The sequence below is a fragment of the Danio aesculapii genome, chromosome 20 (assembly GCF_903798145.1).
Source record: "Danio aesculapii chromosome 20, fDanAes4.1, whole genome shotgun sequence".
NCBI classification, from domain to species: Eukaryota; Metazoa; Chordata; class Actinopteri; order Cypriniformes; family Danionidae; genus Danio; species Danio aesculapii.
Genome location: NC_079454.1, coordinates 46,745,454 through 46,762,287, shown reverse-complemented (window position 1 = coordinate 46,762,287; position 16,834 = coordinate 46,745,454). Strand labels below are relative to the sequence as shown.

Genomic DNA, 16,834 nt, shown 5'->3' with positions numbered 1-16,834 from the left:
GTTAAATGAGGTATTGAACTGGCTACAGCCTGTTACATTGAAAGAGCTACAACGACTTTTAGGATTCACAAACTTTTACAGCAGATTTATTAGGAACTTCATCACCATAGTAGCTTCCCTCACCTCATGACAAAAAAGGGCATTAACATTCTCAAACTGTCTGGACAAGCTACGCTTTACCCATGTGCATTCTTCTCCTGAAATATGTCGGAAAGAAACTACATTGTAGATAGCCGAGAACTCCTCGATATGAAAGCAGCACTAGAAGAGTGGAGACATTGGCTAGAGGTAGCCAAACACCAATTTACTACAATTACTAACCACAAGAAGACGCATACATTCAGCCAAGAGACTAAATCCCAGACAGGCCAGAAGGGCACTATTCTTTACATGCTTTGATTTCTCTGTCGCATCGACCAGGCTCAAACAATACTAAAGCAGATGCTCTATCACAACTCTTTGATGAGAATACGCTGAAATCACTGAATGTCCCATACTGCCCAACACATCCAACGTACCCCCGGTCATAAGGGATATTATGACAGAAATATCTCAAGCCCTAGATCAGGAACCCACCATAATCAATTGCCCTTTTAACAAAACGTTCATTCCGTCTGCACTCAGAGAAAAATTACTTCAATTTGTTCACTATTCAACCAGCTCCAGACACCCAGGTACCAAAGTCAATATCCAGCTCCTAAAAAAAGGTTCTGGCGGCCATCCAGGCAAAAAGACACCACAAATTTCATTCAGAAATGCACCCTATGCAATATGCACAAACCATCACATAAACACCCACCAGGACTACAACCCCTCCCCACCCCTCACATATAGCTATAGACTTTATCGCGGATCCCCCACCATCTAAAATGTTGTAGACAGATTCTCCAAGTCATGCCGTATCATTACACCGAACTACCCAAACTACCATACAGGATTCCAACCACCCCCTTTCCCATGGTCAGGTGAACCTTCCAAACTCCCTGCAGTAATTGAATTGTTATAGAGAAGTGAAGCCACATGGAACTCTGGCCACATTGCACATGTCATAACAAGCTGATCAATCTCATCACTCCAATCCTGAGTATACTCCTGGTCAGTGGGTATGGCTATCCACAAGGGACCTTCATCTTCATCTACGCTGCAAAAACTCTGTGGGTCCTTTTCAAATAACACCTTTCTCTTACCACCTGGCTTTGCCTAGTAACTACCGAATTTCTCCCACATTCCATGTATGCTTGTTCAAGCCCGCTGCTGGTCCAGTCAAGGTAGAGAGGGAGCTGGCAAACGGTATTCAGGCCCCTTAACCCAGTGGTTCTCTTTTCTGGTCCTTGTGCCCTCCCACCCTGCACATTTTGCAAGGCTCTCTTATTTGACACACAAGGATCAGTTCAGGGATCTCTTGGTTAACGAGTTGGTGATCTGAAACAGGTGTGTTAAGTAAGGACGACATACAAAATGTGCAGGGCAGGGGCACAAGGATCATAATTGAGAATCACTGCCTTAACCCATCATCATTTATGATGCCAATTCAATTTCAGATGCCAGGGAACCACACTCAAGTACTTGATCAATTGGGAGGGTTATGGCCTTGAGGAATGTTTCTGGTTAAACTGGGTGGAAATCCTTGACCCATCCATGCTCATGGAAATTCACAGAATACACCTGCAGAGACCTATTCCTCTACACCAAGGGAGCCCTGTCAATGTTTGACTTTCACATCAGTAGCTGTTCACATAGTTTACTCTGGCTGAGTCCACTTCCTACTACTCAGTAGGTACTGCATTTGAATTAAAATGTACTACTCGGCCTTAGAAAAGTATGTTCTATACAGTATGACTGTCAGTAGTATAGAACTCGGGCATACTACATCTGCCATTTTGTCATGATCACGTGACCTAACCACGTACGATGTGTCGCTTCACTCCCATTCATTGCATCATGGGATAGCGCAGCGTCAGAATCTCGCCTGAAGTAGTAGGTCATCCGGGTATTTCTCACATACTGATTTTCGAATTCTATGAATTCAGACATACTACTCGGCTCGCATACTGATTATAGTGTACTATATAGTATGGAAGTATGCAATTTCGGACGCAGCCTCTGTCACTGGTTCAGCCCTGAATAATCCCCTCACTGACCAGCAGTGGTCACCATCAACAGAGTACTAATTTTCTATGAACTACTGTACATCTCTCACAACCCTGTGCCTGGCGCTTATTAGGGTACTGCTGAGTACAATCCCAATTGCCCCATATATACTGCTTACTCCCATCACTCAATACGAAGTCTTATTTTGCCCCATAAACATAAACACAGAGTGTTTTTACCTGTTGTCTGCCCTAGTTACTCTGTTGCTGGCCTTGATTATTTCCCCGTTTTGACTGTTTGCAGCCAGCCCAAAACCCAAGCCCGTAATTAGTTTCACGCTTGTCTGCTGCCTGCCCATGACCCTAGCCTGTGTCATCGTTTACAATTATCTGCTGTCTGCCCTAACCATCATCCACTTTTTTTGCTGGTAACACTTGTGTTATTTGCTCATCTGGACTGTTGCATTGACTGACCATGTTTACTGGACTGACCATTTACCTGCATATCCTTCTGTGTTTCACTGTGTATGCATTTAAAAATCTGCAAATGGATTCAGAGTTCTCAGACTCATCATAACATGCATAGTTGATTTGTATTCAACTTCTTAATGATATTATGGTAATAATGATATCATCATCATCATCATCATCATCATCATCATCATTATTATTATTATTATTATTATTATTATTATTATGAGGGCCTGATATCTTTTACTGTAAACTCACACTATATCTTAAATACACAGTATATGAACATCAAAGATCTAGTGCTTTTTTTTTCTAATCACCTGATGCTGGGTTGTTTTTGTATCCATTAGTTACACTGGCAGGTGTAGAAGGGGTTGCTTTGAATATTAAGAGTATATATAAGGACATACCTATAACTGAGCACTGTTTATGATCTTATAGTGGATGGTCATGTACTACTGGATGTATTTGTTTATTTTACTAACGGTCTTCTTAACTGTATTCCATGAAATTATTATTTTTATTTAACTTTTTATAATTGTCAGCCTTTTTATGATTACAAAGAAAATTATCCAAGCATTTTGAGCAGACGTGATGACTTCAAATGAGACTCAAACTGAAAACATCCTTCTCTGCTATCCACTCCTGTCAAACTCCTGTCCCAAACAGCATCGCCTTGCTGTAATTCAAGTGGGATTGTATGTTTTCCTGTTGCTGATGATCCTCACCACAGTTTTTGGGAACCTGCTGATCATCATCTCCATCTCTCACTTCAAACATTTGCAGTCTCCAACTCATCTGATCGTTCAGTCTCTTGCTGCTTGTGATTGTCTGCTGGGCTCTTTGGTCATGCCGTACAGCATGGTGCGATCTGTTGAAGGCTGCTGGTATCTGGGAGATGTTGTGTGTAAAGTTCATTCGAGTTTGGACATGACTTTCTGTATCTCATCTTTACTGCATCTCGGTTTAATATCTGTGGACAGGTACTGGGCCATTTGTGACCCACTAAGATACAGATTAAGGGTCACAAACACCACTGTGACTCTATTTATTGTCTTCATATGGCTGTTTTCAGTTGTATACAGCTTTTATGTTGTATTTTCAGGGATAACTGCAGTTGGTCTTGAGATGCTTATATTTCAAACTTTCTGTGTGGGACGTTGTGTTGTGTTTTTTAACAAACAATGGGGTCTTATATGTCCACTTATCACATTCTTTCTTCCTGGGGCCATCATGAGCTCTCTGTATATGAAAATCTTCCATGTTGCACGAAAACATGCAAAGGTTATGTCTGAAAGAGTGACTGGAGGGTTGAAGAGCCAAAGCTCTGCTCAAAGAGAGAGAAAAGCAGCTAAAACTCTGGCCATTGTCATGGGTGTCTTCTTGTTCTGCTGGATGCCTTTTTTTACTCTCACTGTTCTCGACCCTTTTTTCAACTTTTTAAGTTCTGCTGAAGTTTCTGATGCTTTATTTTGGTTTGCATATTTCAACTCCACTTGTAACCCCTTGATTTATGGATTTTTTTACCCTTGTTTTCAGAAAGCCTTCAAGATTCTCATATCTACTTGCATCTGTGGGGTCAGGAGTTCAAACACCTTAACGAATGAATGAATGAATGAATCACAATAAAAATTTATTTTCCATACTTATTTTTGCATTCACATATGCTGAAACAATTTTACACATGCATTATATATATTAATATGAACATTCTGCATTTATATTTATATTGTCTGCAGTTGTTCAGTCTATAGAATTGTAGAATGACTAAAAACATATCCATGTTTTAACATAACACTCAACAATGTATAAACATCAGCATGATGGTGTAAATATTGTTTATTTTTTGCCACTTATACCAATGACAGAAGTGCAGAATAGAATAGGAACATATGTGCGAAAGCATTGTTATTTTTTGATTATATTGTATTGCATTAAGGGCGTCACGGTGGAGCAGTGGGTAGTATGATCACCTCACAGTTAGAAGGTTGCTGCTTTGTGTGGGTTTCCAACCAGGTGTTCTGGTTCCCCCACAGTCCAACGACGTGTGCTATAGGTGAATTGAATAAACTAAATTGGCTGTAGTGCATGAGTGTAAAGGAGTGTGTATGGGTGTTTCCCAGTGTTGGGTTGTGGCTGGAAGAGCATCCACTGCGTAAAATATAAGCTGGATAAGTTGGTGGTTTATTCCGCTGTGGCGACCCCAGATTAATAAAGGAACAAAGCTGAAAAGAAAATGAATGAATGAATGTATTGTAGTATGCAGCAGTTCAATGTTAGTTACATCAACTCACAGAATAGTTAATTAGTTATTAACTCTATTTTGTTATGGTTACTTGAAATGGTTACAAAATACATTCATGAAATATTAAACGCATACTATTAATTGTATCCAGCATAAATGTAAAAGGTAAGCAGAGAGAGAGAGAGGAAGGGAGAGAAAAGCAGGTCCCCAAAGAGCCAGAGCAAGAGCCAGAAAGAAAATGATGCACATAATAAGAGACAGAACTAAAGGTAGAATGTTCTTTTAACCATTCCTTGACCGTATGACCCAAATCTCTGACCTTCAAAGTTACCATCAGCTCAGTTGGCTCATGCAGTTTATAGTATGTTCAAAAACATTTAAGTTTTAAAGGAGACGATAAGGATCCCTTAAAGCTATAGTTCACCCAAATATGAAAAACTCACCATTTACTCACCCTTATGTGGTTTCAAACCTCTGTAATCAGCAGAGGAAGGAAACTCAAAGGAAGAAAGCGGAAAACATTTAACCATTGACCATTCTATTGGGAAACAAATTATATAGGTTACAGGCTTCGAGCTTTCTTGATATTATCTTCTTTCATGTTTAACGGAAGAAAGAATCTCAAACAGGCTTGAAACAAGTTTTGGACAGGTTTAGATCTCTAACTCTAAAAAAACAACAACAACAACAAAAACATTTATTATGAATGTTTTTACAATAAGAAAGTGAAATTGCTTAAGTAGAAAGTTACTAGTTTTATTAAACTCTAAATTAGCTTTTGATTGGACATTTTAAGGTCATTAAATGCACGAATGTAGTTTTTTTTTTTATTTATAAATGCATGCTAGTGAGTTGTTTTTTTCTTCCCTTGCTGTTTGTATAAATGACAACACACAGAGCCCCAAGTATTAATGAGGTACATTAATGTGGTAACACTTTACAATAAGGTTCATTAGTTAATGCATTTACTAACATTAACTAGTCATGAACAACACTTGTACAGCATTTATTAATCATAATTGAACATTTACTAATGCATTATTAACATCCAAGTCCATGCTTAACATTAGTTAATGCACCGTGAGTTAACATGAACTAACAATGAACAACTGTATTTTCATTAACTAAGGTTAACTAACATGAACAAATACTGTAGTAAATGTATTGTTCATTGTTTGTTCATGTTAGTAAATGCATTAACATTAACTAATGAACCTTATTGTAAAGTGCGACCATTAATATTAATAAGAACTTAATAATAAGTTATAGCTTTTTACATTTATTTATTTTTTTACATTTGCAAGGATTGAGGAAACTACTTTCACGTTGTCATTGCTGGGTATTCAGTTCAATTCATCTTTATTTGTATAGCGCTTTTACAGTGTAGATTGTGTCAAAGCAGCTTCACATAGAAGATCATAGTAAATTTAATCACTGTCCATCCAGTTTTTTTTATAGTTTAAGATCAGTTCAGTTTGGTTTAATATTCACTGCACTGGTTTATTTTTCCAAACACTGAAGAGCAAATCCATTGATACGCAGCTCTAGAAGTCCCGAACCATGCAAGCTAGAGGCAACAGCGGCGAGGAAAAAGCTTCACCAATTGATGAAAGTGAAGGATAAAAAACCTTGAGAGAAACCAGGCTAAGTTGGGCATGACCATTTCTACTATGGCCAAACGGTTTGTGCAGAACTGCAGTCTAGGCACCGGAGGCTGGAGAACGCTGGACGTCAGCGACGACTCGTCTGTCCCTGGAGTCTCACAGTAATCAGATTCATGCTCTCTACTCCGCCATGACCACCACAGCAGCTGCTCAGGAAATGGCCTGGTCTGGGATTGTGTAAACCTTGGGATCATTTCTTCACAGGTCTTAGATTGCATCAGTAGCGCTGCCCCCATAATCTCTGGAGGCCTCAGCATGAGTATCCCAAGTTGGAAATAGACAATAAAGAGAATAATTAGCGCAGCTGCTGTTCATAGTGTATATAAACGAGATGCAGAAACCTGCATGGAGCACATTCATGCATCATACCACTATGTGATGCATTGTGTATGCTTTACTAAAAAGATAGATTTTTGATTTAGTTTTGAACTGCAAGAGCGTTTCTGAGCCTCGAACATTATCAGGAAGGCTATTCCAGAGTTTAGGAGCCATACATGAGAAGGCTCGACCTCCTTTACTCGACTTTGCTATTCTAGGTACTACCAGAAGCCCTGAGATTTGAGATCTTAAAGAGCGAGTTGGATTGTAGCGAGACAGAAGGTTGGTTAGATAAACAGGAGCTAGATTATTTAAAGCTTTATATGTAAGAAGCAATATTTTAAATTCAATACGAAACTTAACAGGCAGCCAGTGTAAGGAGGATAAAATTGGGGTGATTCTGGCAGCTGCATTTTGTACTAGCTGAAGTTTGTTAATAGAGGATGTGTAACTTAGCAATATTTCTCAGGGGAATGAAGGTTTTTGTGACATTTAGATATATGATTTTCAAAATTTTAAATGCTGTCTTGTATAACCTGATCTTTTGTAGTAGAACTAATGCTAACTTTGTATCCCTCTAATTGTAGGTCGAGTTGTGAGATCTGCTGTGTACAGGATTTAGGCCTAATAAGTAATGATTCTGTTTTGTCTGGGTTTAAGAGAAAAAAAATTGTTGGTCATCCAGTCTTCAACATCTTTAATGCACTCAGTTTGCTTTGACAGTTCAGACCTCTCATCAAGTTTAGTTTAAATATATAATTGAGTATCATATGCATAGCAGTGAAAGCTGATCTCATTTCTTTTAATAATGTCTCCCAGGGGTAACATGTGTATAATAAGCAGCAAAAGACCTAAAACTGATCCTTGAGGCACCCTATACTTTACTGGCCTGTTTTGTGAGGGCTGTCCAATAATATTCACAAACTGGTGACGGTCAGACTTAAACCATTGTAAAGCCTGTCCCTTGACATCTGTAGAATATAAGCGGTCTTCGAGGATATTATGGTCAATGGTGTCAAATGCAGCACTAAGATCAAGTAAAACTAATTACTAGATGCACCCTTCGGCAGCTAAGAGTAAATTGTTGGTTATTTTCACTAATGTGGTTTCTGTACTTTGAGGCCTGAAACCTGACTGAAACACTTCAAAACATTGTTCATCTGCGGTAGGGAAGCGAAATTGGGCAGAAACAACTTTTTTCTAGTGTTTTAGACATAAATGGAAGTTTTGAAATGGGCCTGTAATCAGCTAAGTTGCTGGGGTCTAGTTGTGGTTTCTTAATAACAGGCTTAATAACAGCTAGCTTGAAAGAATTTGGAACATGGCCTAAACATAGAGAAGAGTTGATAAGGTTAAGAAGAGGCTCTCTTATTACAGGTAGAAGCTCTTTCAGTAATTTTGTTAGAATTGGGTCTAACATGCATGTAGCTGGTATAGAACTATTTATAATTTTTAAGGGTATTTGTTTTGTAGAATTTTGAGGAAAATAAGGAATTTAATTCATTTTAAAATATGGTTATGTGTACATTTTCATCAATGTTTTTAGCCAACGATTGTCCAAAGTATACTATTCATCTTTCATCTTTATTTCTGTAGCGCTTTCACAATGTAGGTTGTGTCAAAGCAGTCTAACATAGAAGGCAAGGCAAGTTTATTTATATAGCACATTTCATACACAATGGTCATTCAAAGTGCTTTACATAAACAGGAATAAAAGAAACAGGAAAATAAAAATGATTAAAAGAATTTAAAATGATTAAAATATGAAAAAAATGGTTTTAAAAGAATGAAATGGAAAAGAAAGACATAGTGTGATCTGTTGGATCACTATTGGCACAGCTAAGCAGATGTGTTTTCAGTCTTGATTTGAATATGCCTAATGTTGGAGCACATCTGATTTTTTTTTTTTTTTTTAAGTTCCCGGGTTCTGCAGGTTGCAATGTCCCGAATTTTGCAATCTCAAGCCATTTGTAATAATTTGTTTTGGTTCAATTTGGAATTTCCCCAACCAGCGCAGAGCCAGGGGGTCCAGAGTCAGTGCTCCGCCTTGGCCCCCCCTGGTCCCACATCTGATCACATCTGGAAGCGGATTCCAGCAGTAGGGGCACAATAGCTGAAGGTGGATTCACCCTGCTTTGACTGAACTCTTGGAATTTACTTGATCTTAATGATCTGAGTGATCTGTTAGGTTTGTATTCAGTGAGCATATCTGTATTGTATTGAGGTCCTAGGCCGGTTAGTTATTTACAGACAAGTAATAATACTTTAAAATGTATTCTGAATGTAACTGGGAGCCAGTGTAAAGACCTGAGGACAGGTGTGATGTGTTCTGATTTCCTGGTTCTGGTCAGAATCCTGGCAGCAGCGTTCTGGATGAGCTGCAACTGTCTGTCTTTTTGAGAAGGCCAATGAGGCGGCCGTTACAGTAATCCACCCTGCAGGTTATGAAAGCATGAACAAGTTCTCTCAAAGTCTTCACTGGGAACAAACAATCTAATTCTTGCAATGTTTTAGATTGATAATGTGCTGATCGTGCCTGTACGATCGCTCGCAGAGAGATTTTAGAAGACTGGGAGCCAGCGGGTCACACACTGGAAGAGATGCACTTTCATATCGCATCTCGTCTTAAAGTTCTAAACATCTTCGGTGTCTGTTCTTGCAATTAGAAAATAATGTAAAGATCTGGCACGCTTAGGTGGTGCGTCTCGTGGCAGGCTAGGGAATGCAGTTTGCCAGATGTCTATGAAACTGTTCTTCTCTCACAGCCACCATTGTTGTTGTTTTTTGGGGTACACGCAAGCATGACCTCTATAAGTGTGACACATTTACAACCCTGCTTACTGAATCATGTTGGAAGGTTCAAAAACAGCATACCATCACTCAGCCTTCTCAAACTTCTTTTTGCCCTCAAATGTAGGAGGATAAAGAACTTAATTTGATATATACAGGGCCTTACGTATTGCTTACTGTTTTTGAATTGTAGTGTTGATAAGAAAGTGTTATTTGCCAAGTGCCATCTCCATTTGAAATAACAAACCTAAGCATGAAAAAGACACTATATAAGCAGCCCCTTATTACTTTGAGGATGTCTTATTGAGTCAAACAATTTTAGAAAAGTGCAGTAATGAGTTTTTGCTCCATCTAGTGGTGGGGAGAGGTAAGAGTCAAATAAAATGAGCCTTTTATCTTTGTGTACCTTAGCATTAATCAGTCTTCAACTCAGTGAAGTGAACATTTAAATCTCCTGAGTTCATGGTGTTTGTAACTATGGGTAACACCGACAACTGTAGGTAGGTTTACATCAGACTTGAGAGTATAAATGGAGAAATCTGAGCTGCTTTGTGCATGGACTGAGCATCTGTATGCTCTTCTTTCATTGGATGATGATCTTTAAATCATCTCATCGTCTTGAGCAATCATGACGACTTCAAATGAGACTCAAATTGAAAACATCCTTCTCTGCTATCCACTCCTGTCAAACTCCTGTCAGAAACTGCATCGTCTTGCTGTAGTTCAAGTGGGATTGTATGTTTTCCTGTTGCTGATGATCCTCACCACAGTTTTCGGGAACCTGCTGATCATCATCTCCATCTCTCACTTCAAACATCTGCAGTCTCCAACTCATATGATCGTTCGCTCTCTTGCTGCTTGTGATTGTCTGCTGGGCTCTTTGGTCATGCCGTACAGCATGGTGCGATCTGTTGAAGGCTGCTGGTATCTGGGAGATGTTGTGTGTAAAGTTCATTCAAGTCTAGACATGACTTTCTGTATCTCATCTTTACTGCATCTCTGTTTAATATCTGTGGACAGGTACTGGGCCATTTGTGACCCACTAAGATACAGATTAAGGGTCACAAACACCACTGTGACTCTATTTATTGTCTTCATATGGCTGTTTTCAGTTGTATACAGCTTCTATGTTGTTTTTTCAGGTGTAAACACAATTGGTTTGGAGACTTTTATCATGCAGGTTTACTGTGTGGGAAGTTGTGTTCTGTTTTTTAACAAGCAGTGGGGTCTTATATGTCCAATTCTCACATTTTTTCTTCCTGGGGCCATCATGAGCTCTCTGTATATGAAAATCTTCTATGTTGCACGAAAACATGCAAAGGTTATGTCAGAAAGAGTGACTGGAGGGTTGAAGAGCCAAAGCTCGGCTCAGAGGGAGAGAAAAGCAGCTAAAATTCTGGCCATTGTCATGGGGGTCTTCTTGTTCTGTTGGTTGCCATTTTTTACTGTTAATGCTCTCGACCCTTTTTTCAATTTTTTTACACCAGCTGATGTTTTTGATGCTGTGATCTGGTTTGCATATTTAAACTCCACCTGTAACCCTTTGATTTATGGATTTTTCTACCCTTGTTTTCAGAAGGCCTTCAAGATTCTCTTATCCATGTATATTTGTGGGGTCAGGAATTTAGACACATCTGCTTGAGTATGCTATGCACACAATTTCTTTTATTTCATTTTTTTCCTTTGGTACATTCTGAAACCATTTAAAATGTCAGCATTAACTGGGTTATTCTCATGAAAGGACAACAAAACGACATTAAAACAACAAAAACTGACACCTATTATAAATATTTAAAGATTGTCATTTTGTAATATAAAAATCCTAAGAATGAAGACAATATTGTACCAAGTGCAATGAGTAATTTCAACATGAGAATTAATTAATTATTATTTGTTTTTACTGAGATTCTCATTACTGCAATGCGTCCGTCTGTGTTTGAAGGTCTGATATGTTGTAATTGAAACAAATTAACATGGATTTTATTCATTTTAGAATAAAAACGAATAATTGTTCTAATAGAATATTTCACATGACGGAACAATTAATGTCCTGAATATTCATGTGTAATAGTAATGAAAAAGAATAAATAAATAAATAAATAAACATTAAAGGTGAATTGGGTAGGCTAAATTGTCCGTGGTGTATGAGTGTGAATGACTGTGTGTGGATGTTTCCCAGAGATGGGTTGCGGCTGGAAGGGCATCCGCTGCGTGAAAAAAATAAAAAAAGTGCTGGATAAGTTGGCGGTTCATTCCGCTGTGGCGACCCTGGATTAAGCCGAAAAGAAAATGAATGAATATTACATTTTCTTATGTCAGATTGTTTACACCACTTTTTGATCATCAATACTGAAACAAGTATTTTCTGCATTTAGATGATCGTTGTTGTTTTTAATTAAAATGCATTTTTCTTTTCTCAAAAGGTTTTACACTTACATCAGGTACATGTCAGAGGTCACACATCTGTACTCACAAATATAAGCACAAATTCTGTACATCCACTTTCTCTTTCAGCAGCATATGCTTTCCTTTTGTGCGCATGTACACTAATGTTATACATAATATAAAATAAACAAATATTAATAAATAAAATATGAGGGGAAAAGGGGGGGGGGGCAGTTAATTAGAAATAAACAAATAAACCAGTAAAATAAGATACACATACACATCAGCAACAAAACTATGTACATGTAGGGAGTGATCCTTCCGATTTTAGGTTAACAGAAAAGTTCAGGTCTATGGGATGTTGCATAGTTGGTTCATTTTTCCCAGAAAGAAATAAATTGTTCCATTTTCAGATTTACAAATGCAGTAATTTGATCGATTTTATAAATTTCCATTGTAATTTCCATCCACGCATTTATCTTATTAAACTCTTCCAACCAAATTCCCCCCATTTCTGTGATTTAGAACATTTCCATTGATACCTCCATTTTTTTTTGTCCATTCATCTTCAGTTATAACAATTCCCCCTTCTTTCTCCCACTTCTAATGTAGGTAGTTGAGTGTGTTTTAAAATTTATCAAACATTTATATATACCGGCTAATTACCTGCCTATTATTTGGATGTTAACTATTCAATGGAGGATGTCACATTCTAGGGGATGTATAAGATAAGGTAAATATGTAAATCAATTTAGAAGAAATCAAACAAAAATGTATATATCTCAGTTCTACCAAGCCCACAAATACAAGGAAGGTCCTGGTTACTTTCGTAACCCACGTTCCTCAAAGGAGGGAATAGAGACGTGTCTACAGATACGTTGGGAATCCATACAACCTGCACCTGAAGGAGAGCAAGCCAGGCGTTTAATCGTTGAAGTAGCTGAACACTCAGCCACCAGTTGGAGACCTAGCTGCTGTGGCAAGAGACACAACATCTCTGTTTCCTCCTTTGGAGTTTGTGGGATATGACAGGAACCAGGACATTCCCCTTCAGATTGGGAACTTCAACGTTGGGTCAACTGACAACTTGGGAATGTGTATGGAAAGTGCCACAGCAGCTGGTCCCGCCACACGTTTGGTGAGATATTTACCAAGCATAGCGTAAGTTTCACGGTTGATGATGCATGCGCTCTTTCAGTCATGTCACGTGGGATGTTTTGTATTTCTGTTGTGTGTTGTGATCACGTGACTCACCACTAGGATCAGCTGATCTGGCTTCAGCCCAACTGTTGGCACTTAGCTTCTTCTATTTAAGAAGCGTTGTTACGTGCTTCATTGTCAGTTTGTTACTCTTGTTTATGGTCTCTCTGTGTTTTGTCAGGAACCTCGATCTGTTACTCTCTTGGACTCATGATCACCTCCGATTCGACTACTTCCTCTTCCGAGGTTGGATGTTTTTGTGTGGTTGCTCGCTGAGCATTCTTGATTCATTCATTAAATTTTACATGCAATTGGATCCATCTGACTAGTGTGTTTCCTGAGCGTTACAGTAAGTGCTCAAGCATCACGATAGATGCAATCTTTCAATGTTCCCTGCACTGCAAATGATAAGATGGTTAGCTGGTAGGGAAGACACTGATCCACCTGAGAAGAGGGAACTTCACCGTGGCTGACTGAAGCATATGAGATCACCAGATGGGGATCATGCATAGCTGGCACCAATCCCCAAAATTGTGAGCCGACCAGACAGGCATACCTGACAACATAATGGGCTAAGCACCCGGCTGCGAGTCGGACGAACTCTTCAGTGTTTGCCAGATAAGGAACTTGCTAAGCAAAGCAGAATAAGCGCACGCATCTCCAGGTTAGGAAGAATGGCACAGCAGGCATTTTCCAACACTGAGTTTAGTTTCCTCCCGGTTGGCTAGTGCTGACACCAGTGGAGCAGATGGTGAGCAAGCTGAGACATGCGGTAAGAGTGTATACCACCCCTACAGTAGATGTATGCTACCACACCAGTGATGTTCAACCTGACCCACACGCGTTTCAGTTCCAGGACTGATCGCTACAGGCAAGTGATATGCCATAGCAATTGGGGTCCAGTCCACGAACCTGCAGCTGTCCTACCTATCTGGGTACCTAAATGTGAATCCGGTGCTGTAGTGCTCACATTCAAACAACCCAAGTGGCATGAGAGCAACTGCAGGGGTCATTCGCTGCAGGAGCCTCTGAAAAAACTTCAGAGGGACCACTGTTCTCCTGTCGTAACTGTACAGCGTCAGCGCCAGCCTGGTCTTCTCTTTAGTAAGGAGCGCTGCATAGAGATAGAGTCCAGCTCTATCCAGAGATAAGAGATGTTCTACTCTTTTCCCGTTGACCCGAAGCCTCAAGAGGTATAAATGCTGGAGCACCAGGTCCCTGTGCATAATTGACTGATACTGATACTATGTTAAATTAAGCCACTCATCAGAATAGCTGAGAATGTGGGTGCTGGCAAGCCTTAGGAGGTGCTAGGGCACCTTTTTAAACCTGCGGAGACAAGGACAGCCCAAAGAGACTCCTGGGTGAAGTCCCCAACAGTGTTGCCGAAAAGGCCTGCCCTGGAATATGGGCGCACCAAGAAAGTGAGCTTTGTCAGCGTGGCACATATCTACCAGGTTAAGCCAGGGATGGTGTTCCAGGATCACGGGTGTGGCCATCGTCTTTCCCAGGGCACGGGTGGCCAATTTGGTTGTCATGAGAACATAGTCAGCCACCGTGCAGAGCTCATGCATCAAGCCTGGGGAAGAACTGCCCTCGTGCAGCTCGGCCAATGCTTGCACTTGGTACTGTCGTGCAGGTCGAATGCAACTTGGCCTGTGGCGGTGTGTGCTCTAGCCATAAGAGACGCAGATAACCCAGTTAAAAGGCTTTTAGAAAATTTTAAAATGGGGTTTTGCAGCTTTAAATAGGCAAATGGGCAGTTGTCTAGTGCTTTATCAAGTCTGAAAGACATTTAATAAAGCATTTACATTCATATAGAATATGCCTCATAGAGCTTTGTGGGATGAATAGAGATCTCATGTAGTGAATCCATGTTTTTTTTTTTAAGAAAAATATAAACATTTATCCATATTTTTGAGTAACTTCTGGCGAATGGCAGCTATTGCCGTAGTCTTATTTTTTGATGATGATGATTATTATTATTGTTGTTGTTGTTGTTGTTGTTGTTGTTGTTGTTATTATTATTATTATTATTATTATTATTATTATTATTATTATTATTATTATTATTATAATTATTATTATTATTATTATTATTATTATTATTATAAGGGTCTGATATATTCTAAAGACACTTTATAAAGATACAGTATATGAACATCAAAGATCTGGTCTTATGTTTTTTTTTCTAATCACCTGAGGCTGGGTTGTTTTTGTATCCATGGGTTACACTGGAAGGTGAAGAAGGGGTTACTTTGAACATTAGAGTATATATATGGACATATATGAGCAACATTATATGATCTTACAGTAGAGGGACATGTACTATGTATTTGTTTATCTTTCTTTGTACGTTGGTCTTTATCAAACTGTATTTCATGAGTTTATTATATTTATTCTAGTTTTTATAATTGTCAGCCTTTTTATGATTACCAAGAAAATTATCTAAGCATTTTGAGCAGATGTGATGACTTCAAATGAGACTCAAACTGAAAACATCCTTCTCTGCTATCCACTTCTGTCAAACTCCTGTCAGAAACAGCATCGTCTTGCTGTAGTTCAAGTGGGATTGTATGTTTTCCTGTTGCTGATGATCCTCACCACAGTTTTTGGGAACCTGCTGATCATCATCTCCATCTCTCACTTCAAACATCTGCAGTCTCCAACTCATCTGATCGTTCAGTCTCTTGCAGCTTGTGATTGTCTGCTGGGCTCTTTGGTCATGCCGTACAGCATGGTGCGATCTGTTGAAGGCTGCTGGTATCTGGGAGATGTTGTGTGTAAAGTTCATTCGAGTTTGGACATGACTTTCTGTATCTCATCTTTACTGCATCTCGGTTTAATATCTGTGGACAGGTACTGGGCCATTTGTGACCCACTAAGATACAGAATAACAGTCACAAACAACACTGTAATTGTATTTACTGTCTTTATATGGCTGTTTTCATTTGTCTACAGTTTTTATGTTGTATTTTCAGGGATAACTGCAGTTGGGCTTGAGATGCTTATATTGCAGACTTACTGTGTGGGAAGTTGTGTTGTGTTTTTTAACAAACAATGGAGTCTTATATGTCCTGTTCTTGCATTTTTTCTTCCTGGGGCCATCATGAGCTCTCTGTATATGAAAATCTTCTATGTTGCACGAAAACATGCAAAGGTTATGTCAGAAAGAGTGACTGGAGGGTTGAAGAGCAAAAGCTCTGCTCAAAGAGAGAGAAAAGCAGCTAAAACTCTGGCCATTGTCATGGGTGTCTTCTTGTTCTGCTGGATGCCTTTTTTTACTCTCACTGTTCTCGACCCTTTTTTCAACTTTTTAAGTTCTGCTGAGGTTTTTGATGCTTTATTTTGGTTTGCATATTTGAACTCCACTTGTAACCCCTTGATTTATGGATTTTTCTACCCTTGTTTTCAGAAAGCCTTCAAGATTCTCATATCCACATATCTGTGGGGTTAGGAATTCAGACACTTTAACATTTGAATGAATACAGTTTACCTTAATAAATCAGGCATCACAATAAATATTTATTTTATATACTTTTTAATCATTTTATTTGATCACATATGCTGAAACAATTTCACACATTTATTTTTCTAATTTTTTTATGAATATTTAGCATTTATATATTAACACGCAGTGGTTCAGTCTATAGAGCTGTCGAATGACTAAA

The 16,834-nt window shown here is 38.9% G+C and overlaps 2 protein-coding genes and 1 pseudogene across 2 annotated transcripts; all 3 read left to right on the top strand.

The window, feature by feature from the left end:
• The first annotated feature begins 3,113 nt into the window (after positions 1–3,113).
• Positions 3,114–4,172, top strand: LOC130213709 (trace amine-associated receptor 4-like; annotated as a pseudogene).
• A 6,034-nt stretch (positions 4,173–10,206) lies between these two features.
• LOC130213667 (trace amine-associated receptor 4-like) lies at positions 10,207–11,220 on the top strand. Its single transcript, XM_056445418.1, has one exon. The coding sequence runs from the start codon at positions 10,207–10,209 to the stop codon at positions 11,218–11,220; it is 1,014 nt and encodes a 337-aa protein (XP_056301393.1).
• A 4,413-nt stretch (positions 11,221–15,633) lies between these two features.
• LOC130213671 (trace amine-associated receptor 4-like) lies at positions 15,634–16,620 on the top strand. Its single transcript, XM_056445421.1, has one exon. The coding sequence runs from the start codon at positions 15,634–15,636 to the stop codon at positions 16,618–16,620; it is 987 nt and encodes a 328-aa protein (XP_056301396.1).
• Positions 16,621–16,834: the final 214 nt, after the last annotated feature.